This window comes from Pelophylax lessonae, assembly GCF_965119305.1.
Source record: "Pelophylax lessonae genome assembly, chromosome: 1".
Lineage (NCBI taxonomy): Eukaryota > Metazoa > Chordata > Amphibia > Anura > Ranidae > Pelophylax > Pelophylax lessonae.
In genome coordinates, this window is record NC_138768.1 from 407,333,993 (window position 1) to 407,349,323 (window position 15,331).

Below are 15,331 nucleotides of genomic sequence, written 5' to 3' on the forward strand. Positions count from 1 at the left end.
GGTGTCCGATCTGTCCGCCCCAATCTCAAAAAAGAAAAGAAAGAATAAAAAAAAAAAAGAAAAGAAAGAATAAAAAAAAAAAAGAAAAGAAAGAATAAAAAAAAAAAAAGAAAAGAAAGAAAAAAAAAAAAAAGAAAAGAAAGAAAAAAAAAAAAAAGAAAAGAAAGAAAAAAAAAAAAAAAGAAAAGAAAGAAAGAAAGAAAGAAAGAAAGAAAGAAAGAAAGAAAGAAAGAAAGAAAGAAAGAAAGAAAGAAAGAAAGAAAGAAAGAAAGAAAGAAAGAAAGAGAAAAAGAAAAAGAAAAAGAAAAAGAAAAAGAAAAAGAAAAAGAAAAAGAAAGAAAGAAAGAAAGAAAGAAAGAAAGAAAGAAAGAAAGAAAGAAAGAAAGAAAAAGAAAAAGAAAAAGAAAGAAAAGAAAAGAAAAAAGAAAAAGAAAGAAAGAAAGAAAGAAAAAGAAAGAAAGAAAGATTATTGCCCAGTCCTATCATATTTCTAAAATACAGAATATTAAAGCAGAGCTCCAGTCAAAACGTTTGTGTGTGTGTGTGCAGGCAAAAAAAGGGCGGGGTAGTGGGGGAAAGCTGGAAAGGGGGCTTGTTAGAACCTCTACTAGGTGTCTAAAGCTTTGTGCAACTCCCCTGGTGATATTTTATCTGTGGCAGTATGTGGATTCTCCCTAAAATGGAGGTGAATTCCTATATACTGTATATATGCAACCAGAGCCCTGTCTGACAGACTCGCCATGTATTAAAAAAAAAAAAAAAAAAAAAGAAGAGGGGGTTTCCACATATAAAAAAGTATATTGTAGATTCAAATGTGAGAAAAAAACATGATGGCAACAGTCCCTTCTGATTTACAATAAACTTTATATGCTGTGACACCTTTTGGATTCTTCTCAACATTAAGCCTGGAAGGCAGGGCTCTGGTTGCTTGCTGCCATGAACTGGATTTTTTGCAGATGCTGTTTACCTAACCCTATATAATATATTATGTGTTTGTGTAAATATATATATATATATATATATATTATTGTACACACACACTATAGACATACTGTACATACAGCTTTGAAAACAAATTACTTACTTGCGGTTGGTATGGTCTAAACCACTGTTTTCAAAGCCTTCTACCTTAGCATTCTTCTGTCCACAAATATTCCCATAGCTGTCATAACCAGAGATTAAACGTGAGGCAGCTCCAGTGGCTACAGAAAAGCCACAAATAAAGCCCTGCAAAAATAGAATGGAAGAGCAAACATCTTAAATGTAAGCTTTCAGAATCTTAAAAACGGTTAACAAGGCCTACTTAAAAAGTCTATGTGTGGCAAAAACAAACAAACACACACACACACACACACACACACACACACACACACACACACACACACACACACACACAATCTCCCCAGGTTCTGTCTCTTTAAGACCCTGTTCACACCTGAGCGTATTTCAGCTCATAAAATGCTCATCTCTGAAGTCTCAGAATGCCCAGCAAGCAAAATCCTATTAATTTCAATGACCCCTCCTGTTCACATCTGAGTGTTTGGTCGCCTGAAGCGCAAAAAAAGTACATGAGCTTCTTTTGTGGCAGATTACATGCGTTTTGTTAATGTCAAAGCCTGCCTCCAAAAAAGCCAGAAAACCATGAAAAAAGCCCCCCAAAAATGCCTGAAAAAAAGCCCAAACAAAAAAAACACGCCTGAAAAAAAGCCCCCCCCCCCCAAAAAAAAAAACACGCCTGAAAAAAAGCCCCAAAAAAAAAAACAAGCCTGAAAAAAAGCCCAAAAAAACACGCCAGAAAAAAAAAAAGCCCAAAAAAAAAAACGCTTGAAAACGATACGTGTGAATGGAGCCAAAATAGGCAGAAATGCGGAAAAATAGCTAATGATCCTGCCAGAAATCCTTTGTGGCATTGAGATATTTTTTTTCACGGTCAGAATATCAGTTTATTGTGAAAAAAAAAAAGTATGGTATAGTCACAACAGGTTACAAAATGGTATATAGTAAAGGCAAACATACAATTGATTCAAATACAGGAAAGTTTATACAGGGACCGCCTGTAGTAGTATAGTATAACTATAGTAGGGATACTTCGCCAGTACTTTAGCCAATGAGTATCGAGCACATAGAAATCAAGTTATGCATTCTAGATCATCGATCAAGAATCAAGAGTACCCCAACTTAGTGGGGAACAAATAACCCACCCACGCTGTTCAGGGTTGCTGTCATTTCTTGGGACAGTTTCTGTTCAAACTGGTCAGTTTATACATTGGGAAGGCACTATTAACTGTTTTCCCAGAAGACCACAGTTGGAGGGGAGGCAGTATTCCATTTAAGCAAAATAGCTTTCTTGGCATAGTACAAAAAGGTAGGAGATCAAAAGCTTAGTGTATTGAGGCATTTGATCATCTTCCTGTATGCCTAGTAGTGCTAGTTTAGGAGACTGCACCAGGGATAGCTGAAGACGGCCATTAATGGCTTCAAAGACTTCATCCCAAAACTGTGCCACCCTGGGACATCTCCAGAACATGTGAAAGTATGTACCAGTATCCAAGTAGCATCGGCTACAGATGGGGTCCCTCTGAGGAAATATTCTGTGCAATCTCTGGGGAGTATAATAAATCCTATGTAGGAATTTAGTTTGTATCAGTTAATCTCTGGAAGAAATATCTAGCTTAGAGCTATCCTCAAAGAAATCCTCCCAATCCTCCCTTTCCAGTGAGGGAATGTCCGCCTCCCAAAACCTCTCCATCTTAAAAGAGTCTAAACTGAGGAACGACAGGAGAGGCTTCGTTAGGGACTCCTGCGCCAGAAGCTCCTTAATGGGGTCCATAGAGAGTAATGGGCCATGGGAACCTGGGCAGCATGTCGCAATTGAAAATAGCGGAAATGCATCCATTTGAGCAAGTTGAATTTATTCAAGAGGTCTCTTATAGATAATACCCCTGCCAGGATTATGTCTCTGAGAACTTTTATACCCAGGTCTGCCCATACCCGTGGGTCAGGAATAGACCGAAAATGTAGAATGTGTGTTATCCCATAGTGGCTGAAAGGGCGACCATCGGTCTACTTTATGAAATTTCTTCCTAGCAGCTTCCCATACTCGTAGAGTTGTCCTAGTCAGACACGGAAGGTTAGCATAGGCCCCTGGGGCCCCTATCTACCAGGTTCCCAAGTTCACTGAGAGAGCCCAGGAGGGCAGCCTCCAAGCATACAGCTGCATTGGCCCGGGAGAGGATGAACCATTAACGGACAGAGACCATTATTGCTGCCCAATAATATACAAGGAAGTTAGGCAATGCCAATCCTACACATCTTATAGGGAGACAGAGTAGACTTTGGGAGGGTCCAAAAAAGGTACCAATACAGCGGTCCAGCTCCCGAAAAAAGGGACCTGGAATCCACACAGGGCAATTTTGAAAACCAAATTAAATTTGGGGAGAAAGACCATTTTGATAAAATTAATACGCCCCAGTAGGTTTAATGGAAGGGTCCACCACGACAAGCATCTGTTATGTAAATTGTACAAGCACAGGATGAAGATTGAGGTCATAACTTGCCGGGGGTCGCACTGGATGTGGATGCTCAAATACTTGAAGTTATCAACCCACAATAACTGAGCCTTTGCAGCTGTTTCTTGTGACAAGGGATCTAAGGGAAAAAGTATAGATTTGGACCAGTTAACACAGACACCAGAGTAACGCCTGAACTCGAAGAGTGCCAGGGCAGCCCGCAGGGAGGAATTTGCATCATGTAGCTATAAAAGAGCATTGTCTGCATAAAGCGACACCTTTTCCTCTAGGGGGCCGACCTGCAGCCCCTCAATCTGTCAGAAAGACTATCAAGATGGCCAGTGGTTTCAAAGCTAGAGCAAAAAGGGAGGGAAGGGGCACCCCTGGCATGTACCCCACTGAAGGGGAAATTTCAAAGAAATCCTACTATGAGTGCAGATGTGAGCAGTAGGAGCTTGGTATAGCATACCCAGCCAACTTAGAACCGAGGACCAAACCCATATCTTCCCATTATCTCACACAGGTATCCCCACTCCACGGAGTCAAATGCCTTTTTGGTATCCAAAGAGGCAATGACTCTAGTACCGCCTATTGTCATGTGTGGTGGATAAATTAAGAAAGAGGCATCTCAAATTAATGTCAGTGCCCTGACCAGGCAAAAACCCAGGCAAGGATCTTAACTAGAATCTTTGCGTCCACGTTAAGTAAGGAAATCGGTCTATAAGACACACAATCCTCAAGGTCCTTACCAGGTTTGGGCACCTACACAATCACTGCCTCAGACATAGATGCAGGCAGAGACCCCTAGAGAAAAAAAATCGTGAAAACAAGGGCTGTGAGTCTGGGAGCCAATAGATCCAGATAGGTGGAGTATAACTATTGTGATTTTATCAGCACCGGGGGCCTTACCTGGCTGCAGTTGGGCTATAGCCATCTGTACATCTTCCAAAGAAATTTCCCAGTCAAGCCTATCACTAGTCTCCTGGGATAGGAAAGTAGGAAAGGTCATCCCATTTAAGTATGCTATAAGGTCTGATTCCTCATAGTCCACCCTAGTAGAGTGCAGTGAACTGTAATACTGTATAAATCCATTATTAATTTAGACGGGCCCTACCAGGGCAACCCCTCTCTCATCTCGAATTCTACCAATATGGTTGCTGGTGAGATGCCCCCAAGACAACCAGGCTAACATCCTACTATTTTTGTCTCCATGTTGAAATATTAATTGGGCTGCATTTAGCATTGATTTCTTAGTCCTTTCAATTCTATGCAGTTCTACTGCCTGCACTGCATACTCCCAGGACCCATAGTTTAGGGGAGTGGGATCAGCAAACTAGCCAGCCTCCCTACAGAGTAGGTCTCCCTCTAGCTCCTCCAAAGATCGCACAGACTCTCTCTTAGCTTTAGTAATGCAGGATATATATTCCATATATTCCCAGAGACACCCCTTAAAGGCATACCAGCAAAGGATCCAAGGAATCTTCATTAGCCAACAAATAGTGACACAGAGCCTCAGGCATATCCTCTTAAAATGTTTGGGTCTGCTATTCAGTGCCCAGACAGTCTTCAAAGCCCACATCCGACAGGAGGACCCAAAAGCAAGGTGATCATGACAGGGGCATAATCTGAGATACCCCTAGGGGGGAATGTTCACTTCGGATATCCTCTGCAGCAGAGCCTGAGTAGTAAATACCAGATATATGCGGGGGAGGGTACGAAACGTAGAGGAGTGACAAGCGTACTCCATGTCCGATGGATTAAAAGGACGTCCAACAACGCAAACGTGGAGGCCCACTGTGAGAGATCAGGGGACCATCTAGCAGACAGGTAGAGTCTGTCCAATGCCGGACACAGAGTCAAATTAAAATCACCCACTATCAGTGATCCCCATACTGCAACAAAAGCTGCATAATACTCTATAGGAGGTCAATATCAGCCAGAAGTGGTAAATAAAGTCCCACCAGTACATATGTAGTAGTAGCAATAATTGCATGTATAAGAATGTATCTTCCGGCCTGATCATTCTTAACATCTAAAAGTTGAAAAGGAAGGGACCTATGCACCAAAATGCTCACCCCCCCCCCCCCCCCAGAGTAACTAGAATAGGTAGCACAATAATGAAAGCTTACCCAAGCCTTTTTGAGACTGAGAATTCGAGATCCCACCAAATGGGTCTCCTGTAAGATGCACAATTGTGGAGTGTGTTTAAGGTATGTCAAAACAAGGGAATGCTTAACAGCGGAGTTCAGGCCCTGGACATTCCAGGAGAGCACTGAAAACGTAACCACAACATGTAAAAATAAAAAAAATAAAAAAAATTGCAGGAGAGCTGGTACATCATCACAACCCACTAGGGGCCTCAAACCTGTCTGGGCAGGAGACCACTCTCTTCCCAATACAGTACCATGTACACAGAGATGCTTGATATTACAAGCAGTAAAGACTGTGTCATAAAATAATTTTGCATAATCGAAAAAGAGAACCGTGAAAAAATAACCAAAGCAAAAAAAATAGATGTCAGTTACAGCTGACCACCCAACGCCACCCCGCAGATCCTCCGAAACTGAATCATGCATAGAGCCCCAATCAAATCCCATAGGATAACCAAGCAGAGGAGGCATGTGCCGATCAGCAGGAGATCGTAATCACTCCTCTACATTGAACACACAGAGAGGGATTATAGCCACCAGTGACAGAGAGCACTCACCACCAGTCCCAATAGGAGGTGCTAGAGATACAGGAAAAACAGTTGGTTAAGTTCACTTGGACTAGCCAGGAGCAGAAATTTGGAAGTCGTTTGCATAGAAACCTGGAGCAGTTCAATGAATCGAACATGGCTGGGCAAAACCCTGGAGCAAGCATGGCCATATATCTTGATAGTAAATCCAACCAGAAGGGTCATAAGACTGGTGAAAAGTCAAAACAACCATGCATAGGGTACAACCCTGCAGTATAATTACAAGGCTTCAGTCAGATACAGAGGCACAGCCAAAACCCCTGAAATTAAAGATAAATAAGCAGGAAGCACACATATCAACGGTGGCAGCGACTAACCAAGAAGCAGAATCCTTGGGATTAGTGAAGAATCTGACTATTTCGCCATCCACCACCTGCCACTTTGCAAGGAACAGTATACTATTTTTGATTCCTTTAGCACGCATGGCTGCCTTGACTGCGTCAAACGATCGACGCTGTTTTTGCGTCTTCATGGTGTAATCCGGGAATAGGAGCAATTATTTTGAGAGGAGAGTTCCCCCTTGGCCCGAGCAGCCCATAGAATTTCATCTCGATCCCTGAAGTTCAGTGACCTGAGGATCAGCGAGTGGGGAGGGGAGCCCACAGGGCTTAGTTGTGGCGGCACCCTATGTGCCCTCTTCACAGTAAAGTATGGGGAGAACTGAGCCAGAGGTAATATGGAGTGCGGCAGATCCTCCACAAAGATAGAGGGGTTATTACTCTCAGCTCCCTCCGCCAAACACTATGCGCAGATTATTTCTTCTACTGCCATTTTCGGCATCTTCAGCCCAATATTTCAAAGCTCTCACTTCAGTTCGTAAGGTGCGAATCGCCATGGTATGTTCCTCTGAGGCATCCTCCACATGGCCGATCTGCTTGGTGTTAGCGAGTCGGGTACGGATCTTGTCCAGGTCCTGTCTAATGAGGCCAGTATCGAGCTGCACTGCCTCTATCTTCCCAGTCAGGACAGTCTGGCAGACCGTTATTGCCGCCATAACCTCGGGTATGCTTGGGAGAGAAGGGGCAGTGGTATCTTCTGCAGGTTCTGTCTGGGTGGCCATATTGGAACACTTCCCAGGGCTTTCCGCCACACACACACACACGACACAGGACTGATCAGATCAGACACACATGGGGGAAACTGGAGCTTCCAATCACCCCTCAATCGGCCAGATGATTTGTAAGGCATAAGGGATTAATTCACCCAGCGGAGGAGTTAAATCAGGTAAGGAGAGGAAAAAAAAAAAAAGAAAAAAAAAAACACAGATTCACTCTAGCAGAGCTCCAGGAAGCACGTCTGCTCATGCCGCTATCTTAGACACGCCCCCCCCCCCCCTGCATTGAAATATTGCGCAATGTTATCAACCTTGTCCAATTTTCTCTGTGGACTACAGAACACCTCTCTACAAGTTATGCAGTTGAGGAAAGAAGAGTTGTTCTGTATTACTAGCACGCAGCCGTTTGAGACTTTTCCAGCATGCCAGAGGATGTCCGCAGCCACACTGACAATTCAGGGGGAAAGGAGAGGCTGATAATCCATCTGGGGATGATATCCCGGAGACAATTACCACATGCAGGGAAGCTCTCATGGAGAAGATTAACTCTCTCTCCCCACGGACATTAGTTCCAGAGATCCAGCAACAAAGGAGGTCCCTCACAGAGGTCTGGAAGCATCTCTGGGACAAGGGCATCAAGTGCAGCCTTTTCTACCCCAGCCGACTTTGCATCCTAGATGAAGAGATGACTAGATTCTTCGCAAACCCCAGATGCTGTGTCCACCTGGTTGGATAATCGGTAATCTGTCTCGGCCTCTTCCATGTCGGCTCACTTGCTCTCTGGGATGAACCTTTTTGGGATGACTGCAAGTAGATCACCCCTGTATCTATGTTTCAGTGCTCAGGGTCTCCTATCTGCTTATCTGACCCTCTCCATGTTGTCTGTTGGCACCTAGTTCTCTGCAAATACTTAATTATGTTCACCATTACTCTTCAAGCACAGGATTAGAAAAGGAGTGATGCTGGTCATCCTTTATTACTACATTGCTATCGCCCTATTTTTCTGACTCCCAAGATGCGTACTTTAAAGAGGGACTAAGTTCTTTATCGAGTTCTCCCCCACAGAGGACTGTTCCAGTTGGGACATTGATTTTTAAAGTTTCTCCTTAAGAGTTACTCCAAACGCAGCTTTGGAACTTGCGGTACAGGAGTTCAAAGTAGAATCCCCATTGGGATTGGAAAAGCAAAAGCCATTTAGGAGGAGGCAGTGTCCCCTCCTAAATGCCTGAAAATCATTTCAAATCCTCACTGAAAAAGAAATTCACAGTGGATCGTGTGAATAAGCCCTTACATAGTGGACTGATGGGATTAGTAGTTTACACAAGAAAAGATGGATATGTGTGCTCTCTTTATAACTCTGGAAGTGACAAGATTACTGCATATCTAGCAAGCCAAAACAAACAGGTATTTTCTATACTGGTTTAAAATGTTCTTAACCTGAAAAATGGAAACTAATGCAGCCACTGCATTGAACGACTGGTAAGCTGCAATAGTATATAGTTTTGTTTTTTCCAATAGATACACTTTAAAGACAAACTTCCAAAGAAATGAATTTGACAGTTTAATGTAAGCATCATGAAATGCAGTCTATTATTTCTGGCGTTATAATAAAGAGTGCAGAAATGCTTAAGTAGTTACAAAAATTCAGATGTTCCAGCTTGTCGTCGTCACTTCAAGTAACCAGTTTTGTTTAATACCCTTATTATTTGACTCTGTGAACCCGATTAGCTTCTTTTTTTATAATGTCAGCCATTTCTTCTAATGTATGCATCTCTAGTAGGGTTGAGCGAACACCTAGATGTCCGTGTTCGACGGGTTCGGCCGAACTTTAAAAAAAAGTCCGGGTCCGTGTCCCGGACTTTTACCGAACTTTTCCCGGACACCGAACCCCATTGAAGTCAATGGGGACCCGAACTTTAAGGCACTAAAATGGCTCTAAAACACCAAAGGAAAGGGCTAGAGTGCTGCAAATGGCAGCAAAACGTAATTAAGAGCATGGCAAGTGCTCTGCAAACAAATGTGGATAGGGAAATAACTTAAAACAACAAAAAAAAACAGAAAAATAAAACAATGTTCTTCTTCATCTCTGAAGGACGAGGCCCATATGGAGTAGGAGGGAGGTTAAGGTGGTGGTGGATGTGGCGGTGACATAGGCGTGCGCACAGGGTGTGCTGGGTGTGCCTGGGCACACCCTAATCACCTAGGGCACATAGCATTGCCAGTGAGGAGATGGGAAAGATCTCCCTGGGACCTGCTCTGCTCTATTTCTCCTTGCCTACAGGTACATGGCCCCGATACATTACTCTCCCTGCTGGCAAACACATGCATGTGTATTTCAACTTTGGGGTGCACACCTTAATGCAATAGGCTGCGCACACCTATGGGCGGTGTAGGTGGAAGCGGCGGTGGAGGAGGACCAGGGCCGGATTAACAGCATCATGGGCTTGGTGCTGAGGATTTTGAAGGGCCTTAGGGCCGTGCCTTGCCATGCACCCAGAGGAGGAAGGGTGCAGCCATGCATGCCTAATTCAACATGGGATGCTGTCTCTGAAGCCCATAAACACATCCATGCATCGCCAACTGTCCCTCCTTGTCCGGCCTTCACGCTGTGTGGGGAGGTTCTGAGGGTGCTGCCTGGGGAAGCGAGCATAGAAGCCAGACTTCTGTGTTTACAAGTGACAGAAGAGCGGTAACAGTGAATATGGCCAACCCGGGGCCTATATAAAAGGTAGGGGCCTGGAGCTGCAGCTCCAATAGCCCCTACATTAATCTGGCCCTGAGGAGGAGGACGAGGTAGCCAACACTGCTTCTTTTCACAAATTTTAAATGAGGGTACACCCCAAAAGAGTGAGAAAGAGCAAAAATGGAACAATGGGTGGGTAAGGTCGGTATCCATTGCTATTCTGCATAAGGTACGGAAAAGTCCCGTGGGATCCATGCCTGGTTCATTTTAATGAACGTGAGCTTGTCCACATTGTCTCTGGACAGGCGGCTGCGCTTGTCTGTTATAACGCCCCCAGCCGTGCTAAATACCCGTTCAGATAATACACTGGCTGCAGGGCACGCCAGCACCTCCAAGGCGTAAAGGGCAAGCTCAGGCCATGTGCCCAATTTGGAGACCCAGAAGTTGAAGGGGGCAGACCCGTCATTCACTACATGTAGGCGTGTGCACACATACTGCTCCACCATGTTGGTAAAATGCTGCCTCCTGCTAAGACGTTCCATCTGAGCTGCTGGTGCTGCTGTTTGTTGTGGCGTGCTGACAAAGCTTTTCCACATTTCGGCCATGCTAACCCTGCCTTCTGAGGTGCTGGCGGTGCCCTGGTTGCGTTGGCGACCTCCTCCTCCTCCTCCTCTGCCTTGTGCTTCCACTGTGGCCCCGCTGTCAGATGGGAATGCCAGCAGCATGGCGTCTACCAGCGTGCGCTTGTACTCGCGCATCTTGCGATCGCGCTCCAGTGAGTGAATTAAGGACGGTACGTTGTCCTTGTAACGGGGATCCAGCAGCGTGGCCACCCAGTAATCAGCACAAGTTAGAATGTGGGCAACTCGGCGGTCGTTGTGGAGACACTGCAGCATGTAATCGCTCATGTGTGCCAGGCTGCCCAGAGGCAACGAAAGGCTGTCCTCTGTGGGAGGTGTATGGTCCGTGTCCTCTGTATCCCCCCAGCCACGCACCAGTGATGGCCATGAGCTGGCCTGGGTGCCACCCTGCTGTGAACATGGTTCCATCTCCTCCTCCAGCTCCTCCTCCTCCTCATCCTCCTCATCCTCCAGAACTGTGCCCCTGCTGGACAATTGCGTCCCTGGCGTTTGCGTGTGCAGGAACCCACCCTCGGAGCCCCTTGCGAATGACTGCCCTGAAAGCCTTGGAAATGTTACCTCTTCATCCTCCTCCTCCTCCTCATCCTGTGCCACATCCTCTTCCATCATCGCCCGAATTGTTTTTTCAAGGAGGCATAGAAGTGGGATAGTTAAGCTGAGAACGGCGTCATTGCCACTGGCCATGTTGGTGGAGTACTCAAAACAGCGCAACAAGGCACACAGGTCTCGCATGGAGGCCCAGTTAAATTAAATAGCGGAATAGAAAATATGATCCAAAAAAAGTGTATGTATATCACACGTACACAACCACACTAGGCCCCAATTACTATTGTTTGTACCCCTAAAAGGCTAGGAGTAGGGGGAGTATGGAACAGGCAGCACCCTCAAACCTTCAGAAGTATGAGATGAACCTCAACAACTTGGAAAGGTGGATCTCTCTCACACGTACCAACACAGACTATCCCCCAATTTAACTGATCCCCAAAGGTTTTTGATTAAATAGCGGAATAGAAAATATGATCCCAAAAAAGTGTATGTATATCACACGTACACAACCACACTAGGCCCCAATTACTATTGTTTGTACCCCTAAAAGGCTAGGAGTAGGGGGAGTATGGAACAGGCAGCACCCTCAAACCTTCAGAAGTATGAGATGAACCCCAACAACTTGGAAAGGTGGATCTCTCTCACACGTACCAACACAGACTATCCCCCAATTTAACTGATCCCCAAAGGTTTTTGATTAAATAGCGGAATAGAAAATATGATCCCAAAAAAGTGTATGTATATCACACGTACACAACCACACTAGGCCCCAATTACTATTGTTTGTACCCCTAAAAGGCTAGGAGTAGGGGGAGTATGGAACAGGCAGCACCCTCAAACCTTCAGAAGTATGAGATGAACCCCAACAACTTGGAAAGGTGGATCTCTCTCACACGTACCAACACAGACTATCCCCCAATTTAACTGATCCCCAAAGGTTTTTGATTAAATAGCGGAATAGAAAATATGATCCCAAAAAAGTGTATGTATATCACACGTACACAACCACACTAGGCCCCAATTACTATTGTTTGTACCCCTAAAAGGCTAGGAGTAGGGGGAGTATGGAACAGGCAGCACCCTCAAACCTTCAGAAGTATGAGATGAACCTCAACAACTTGGAAAGGTGGATCTCTCTCACACGTACCAACACAGACTATCCCCCAATTTAACTGATCCCCAAAGGTTTTTGATTAAATAGCGGAATAGAAAATATGATCCCAAAAAAGTGTATGTATATCACACGTACACAACCACACTAGGCCCCAATTACTATTGTTTGTACCCCTAAAAGGCTAGGAGTAGGGGGAGTATGGAACAGGCAGCACCCTCAAACCTTCAGAAGTATGAGATGAACCTCAACAACTTGGAAAGGTGGATCTCTCTCACACGTACCAACACAGACTATCCCCCAATTTAACTGATCCCCAAAGGTTTTTGATTAAATAGCGGAATAGAAAATATGATCCCAAAAAAGTGTATGTATATCACACGTACACAACCACACTAGGCCCCAATTACTATTGTTTGTACCCCTAAAAGGCTAGGAGTAGGGGGAGTATGGAACAGGCAGCACCCTCAAACCTTCAGAAGTATGAGATGAACCCCAACAACTTGGAAAGGTGGATCTCTCTCACACGTACCAACACAGACTATCCCCCAATTTAACTGATCCCCAGAGGTTTTTGATTAAATAGCGGAATAGAAAATATGATCCCAAAAAAGTGTATGTATATCACACGTACACAACCACACTAGGCCCCAATTACTATTGTTTGTACCCCTAAAAGGCTAGGAGTAGGGGGAGTATGGAACAGGCAGCACCCTCAAACCTTCAGAAGTATGAGATGAACCCCAACAACTTGGAAAGGTGGATCTCTCTCACACGTACCAACACAGACTATCCCCCAATTTAACTGATCCCCAGAGGTTTTTGATTAAATAGCGGAATAGAAAATATGATCCCAAAAAAGTGTATGTATATCACACGTACACAACCACACTAGGCCCCAATTACTATTGTTTGTACCCCTAAAAGGCTAGGAGTAGGGGGAGTATGGAACAGGCAGCACCCTCAAACCTTCAGAAGTATGAGATGAACCCCAACAACTTGGAAAGGTGGATCTCTCTCACACGTACCAACACAGACTATCCCCCAATTTAACTGATCCCCAAAGGTTTTTGATTAAATAGCGGAATAGAAAATATGATCCCAAAAAAGTGTATGTATATCACACGTACACAACCACACTAGGCCCCAATTACTATTGTTTGTACCCCTAAAAGGCTAGATGAGGAGTAGGGGGAGTATGGAACAGGCAGCACCCTCAAACCTTCAGTATGAGATTGTGTTCACTGTACCCCACAAAGATTGAGTTCACTGCACCCCACAATGATTGTGTTCACTGCACCCCACAAAGATTGTGTTCACTGCACCTCACAAAGATTGTGTTCACTGTACCCCCCAAAGATTGTGTTCACTGCACCCCACAAAGATTCTGTTCACTGTACCCCACAAAGATTGTGTTCACTGCACCCCAAAAAGATTGTGTTCACTGCACCCCAAAAAGATTGTGTTCACTGCACCCCAAAAAGGATGTTGTTCACTGCACCCCAAAAAGGATGTTGTTCACTCCACCCCAAAAAGATTGTGTTCACTGCACCCCACAAAGATTGTGTTCACTGCACCCCAAAAAGATTGTGTTCACTGCACCCCAAAAATGATTTTGTTCACTGCACCCCAAAAAGGATTTTGTTCACTGCACCCCAAAAAGGATGTTGTTCACTCCACCCCAAAAAGATTGTGTTCACTGCACCCCAAAAAGATTGTGTTCACTGCACCCCACAAAGGATTTTGTTCACTGCACCCCAAAAAGATTGTGTTCACTGCACCCCAAAAAGGATGTTGTTCACTGCACCCCAAAAAGGATTTTGTTCACTGCACCCCAAAAAGATTGTGTTCACTGCACCCCACAAAGGATTTTGTTCACTGCACCCCACAAAGATTGTGTTCACTGCACACCAAAAAGGATTGTGTTCACTGCACACCAAAAAGGATTGTGTTCACTGCACCCCAAAAAGATTTTGTTCACTGCACCCCAAAAAGATTGTGTTCACTGCAGCCCAAAAAGATTGTGTTCACTGCAGCCCAAAAAGATTGTGTTCACTGCAGCCCAAAAAGATTGTGTTCACTGCAGCCCAAAAAGATTGTGTTCACTGCAGCTCACACACAGAAAAATGGATGTGGATCACTGACACCTGCCTATCTCCAATCCCACACCACACAGCAATATCGATTGTAGTTTGTAGAACACAGTTTCCCTAAAATTCAGCAGACTCTGTCCCTAACAGGATTGAGAAGAGATCGTAGATCAGGATTGAGTGCAGACCCCACCCCCCACACAGCAATATCGATTGTAGTTTGTAGAAGACACTGACCCTATATAATTCAGCAGACTCTATCCCTAAAATGCCTACAACTCGCCCTGCCTAAACACTCCGACCTGTCCCTCAATTCTATCCGGACACAAATGGTTTTTTCCTGCCTATCTTTCCCTAATCAGCAGCCAGCACGTTGATGTGTGCTCTGTCCCTGAATCTAAGCAGCATAATGACGCCGCTGCGGCTGCCTCGAACTTATAAAGACTTGGTCACATGCTTCAGACGGCCAATCACAGCTACTGAGACATTTGCAGGCATGGCTGGGATGGCTTAAGGCACACCAGTTAAACGATTGTTGATTGGCTGTTGAAAGCCCGCCATGAAAAGAGCGCCAAAGCATGCAAAACCCGGAAATAAAACGACCGAACACGGATTTTTACCCGAACATACAGTAAAGTGTCCGTGTCCGTGTTCGGGTACAAAAAATCCAATTATTCGGTACGAACACGAATAATACAGTCCGTGTTCGCTCAACACTAATCTCTAGTTTTCTCAGATCAAACTTTTGACCACTGACAAGCATATTGTTAAAACAAACTACAATTCACTGCTTTAATGTTTGTTTTTTTTTATTTTTTATTAACTCATTTGAATGAAACATGCTGCATATAAATTTTATGACATTATTTTATGGCATTGAAATGCAAAATCTTATTACATGGCCATATAAAATGTATGCAGCTCGATAAAATGTAATTTAAATAAACAATGAGTCTTTGA

At 44.3% G+C, this 15,331-nt stretch overlaps 1 protein-coding gene across 2 annotated transcripts in view; it reads right to left on the reverse strand.

Moving 5' to 3' along the window:
* Positions 1-15,331, reverse strand: part of SLC44A1 (solute carrier family 44 member 1) — a 294,253-nt gene that overhangs the window by 190,155 nt on the left and 88,767 nt on the right. For both annotated transcript variants that reach the window (XM_082273818.1, XM_082273817.1), the window contains exon 3: positions 1,085-1,227. In XM_082273818.1, the coding sequence (XP_082129944.1) occupies positions 1,085-1,227 (143 nt within the window). The remainder of the gene's footprint in view (positions 1-1,084; positions 1,228-15,331) is intronic.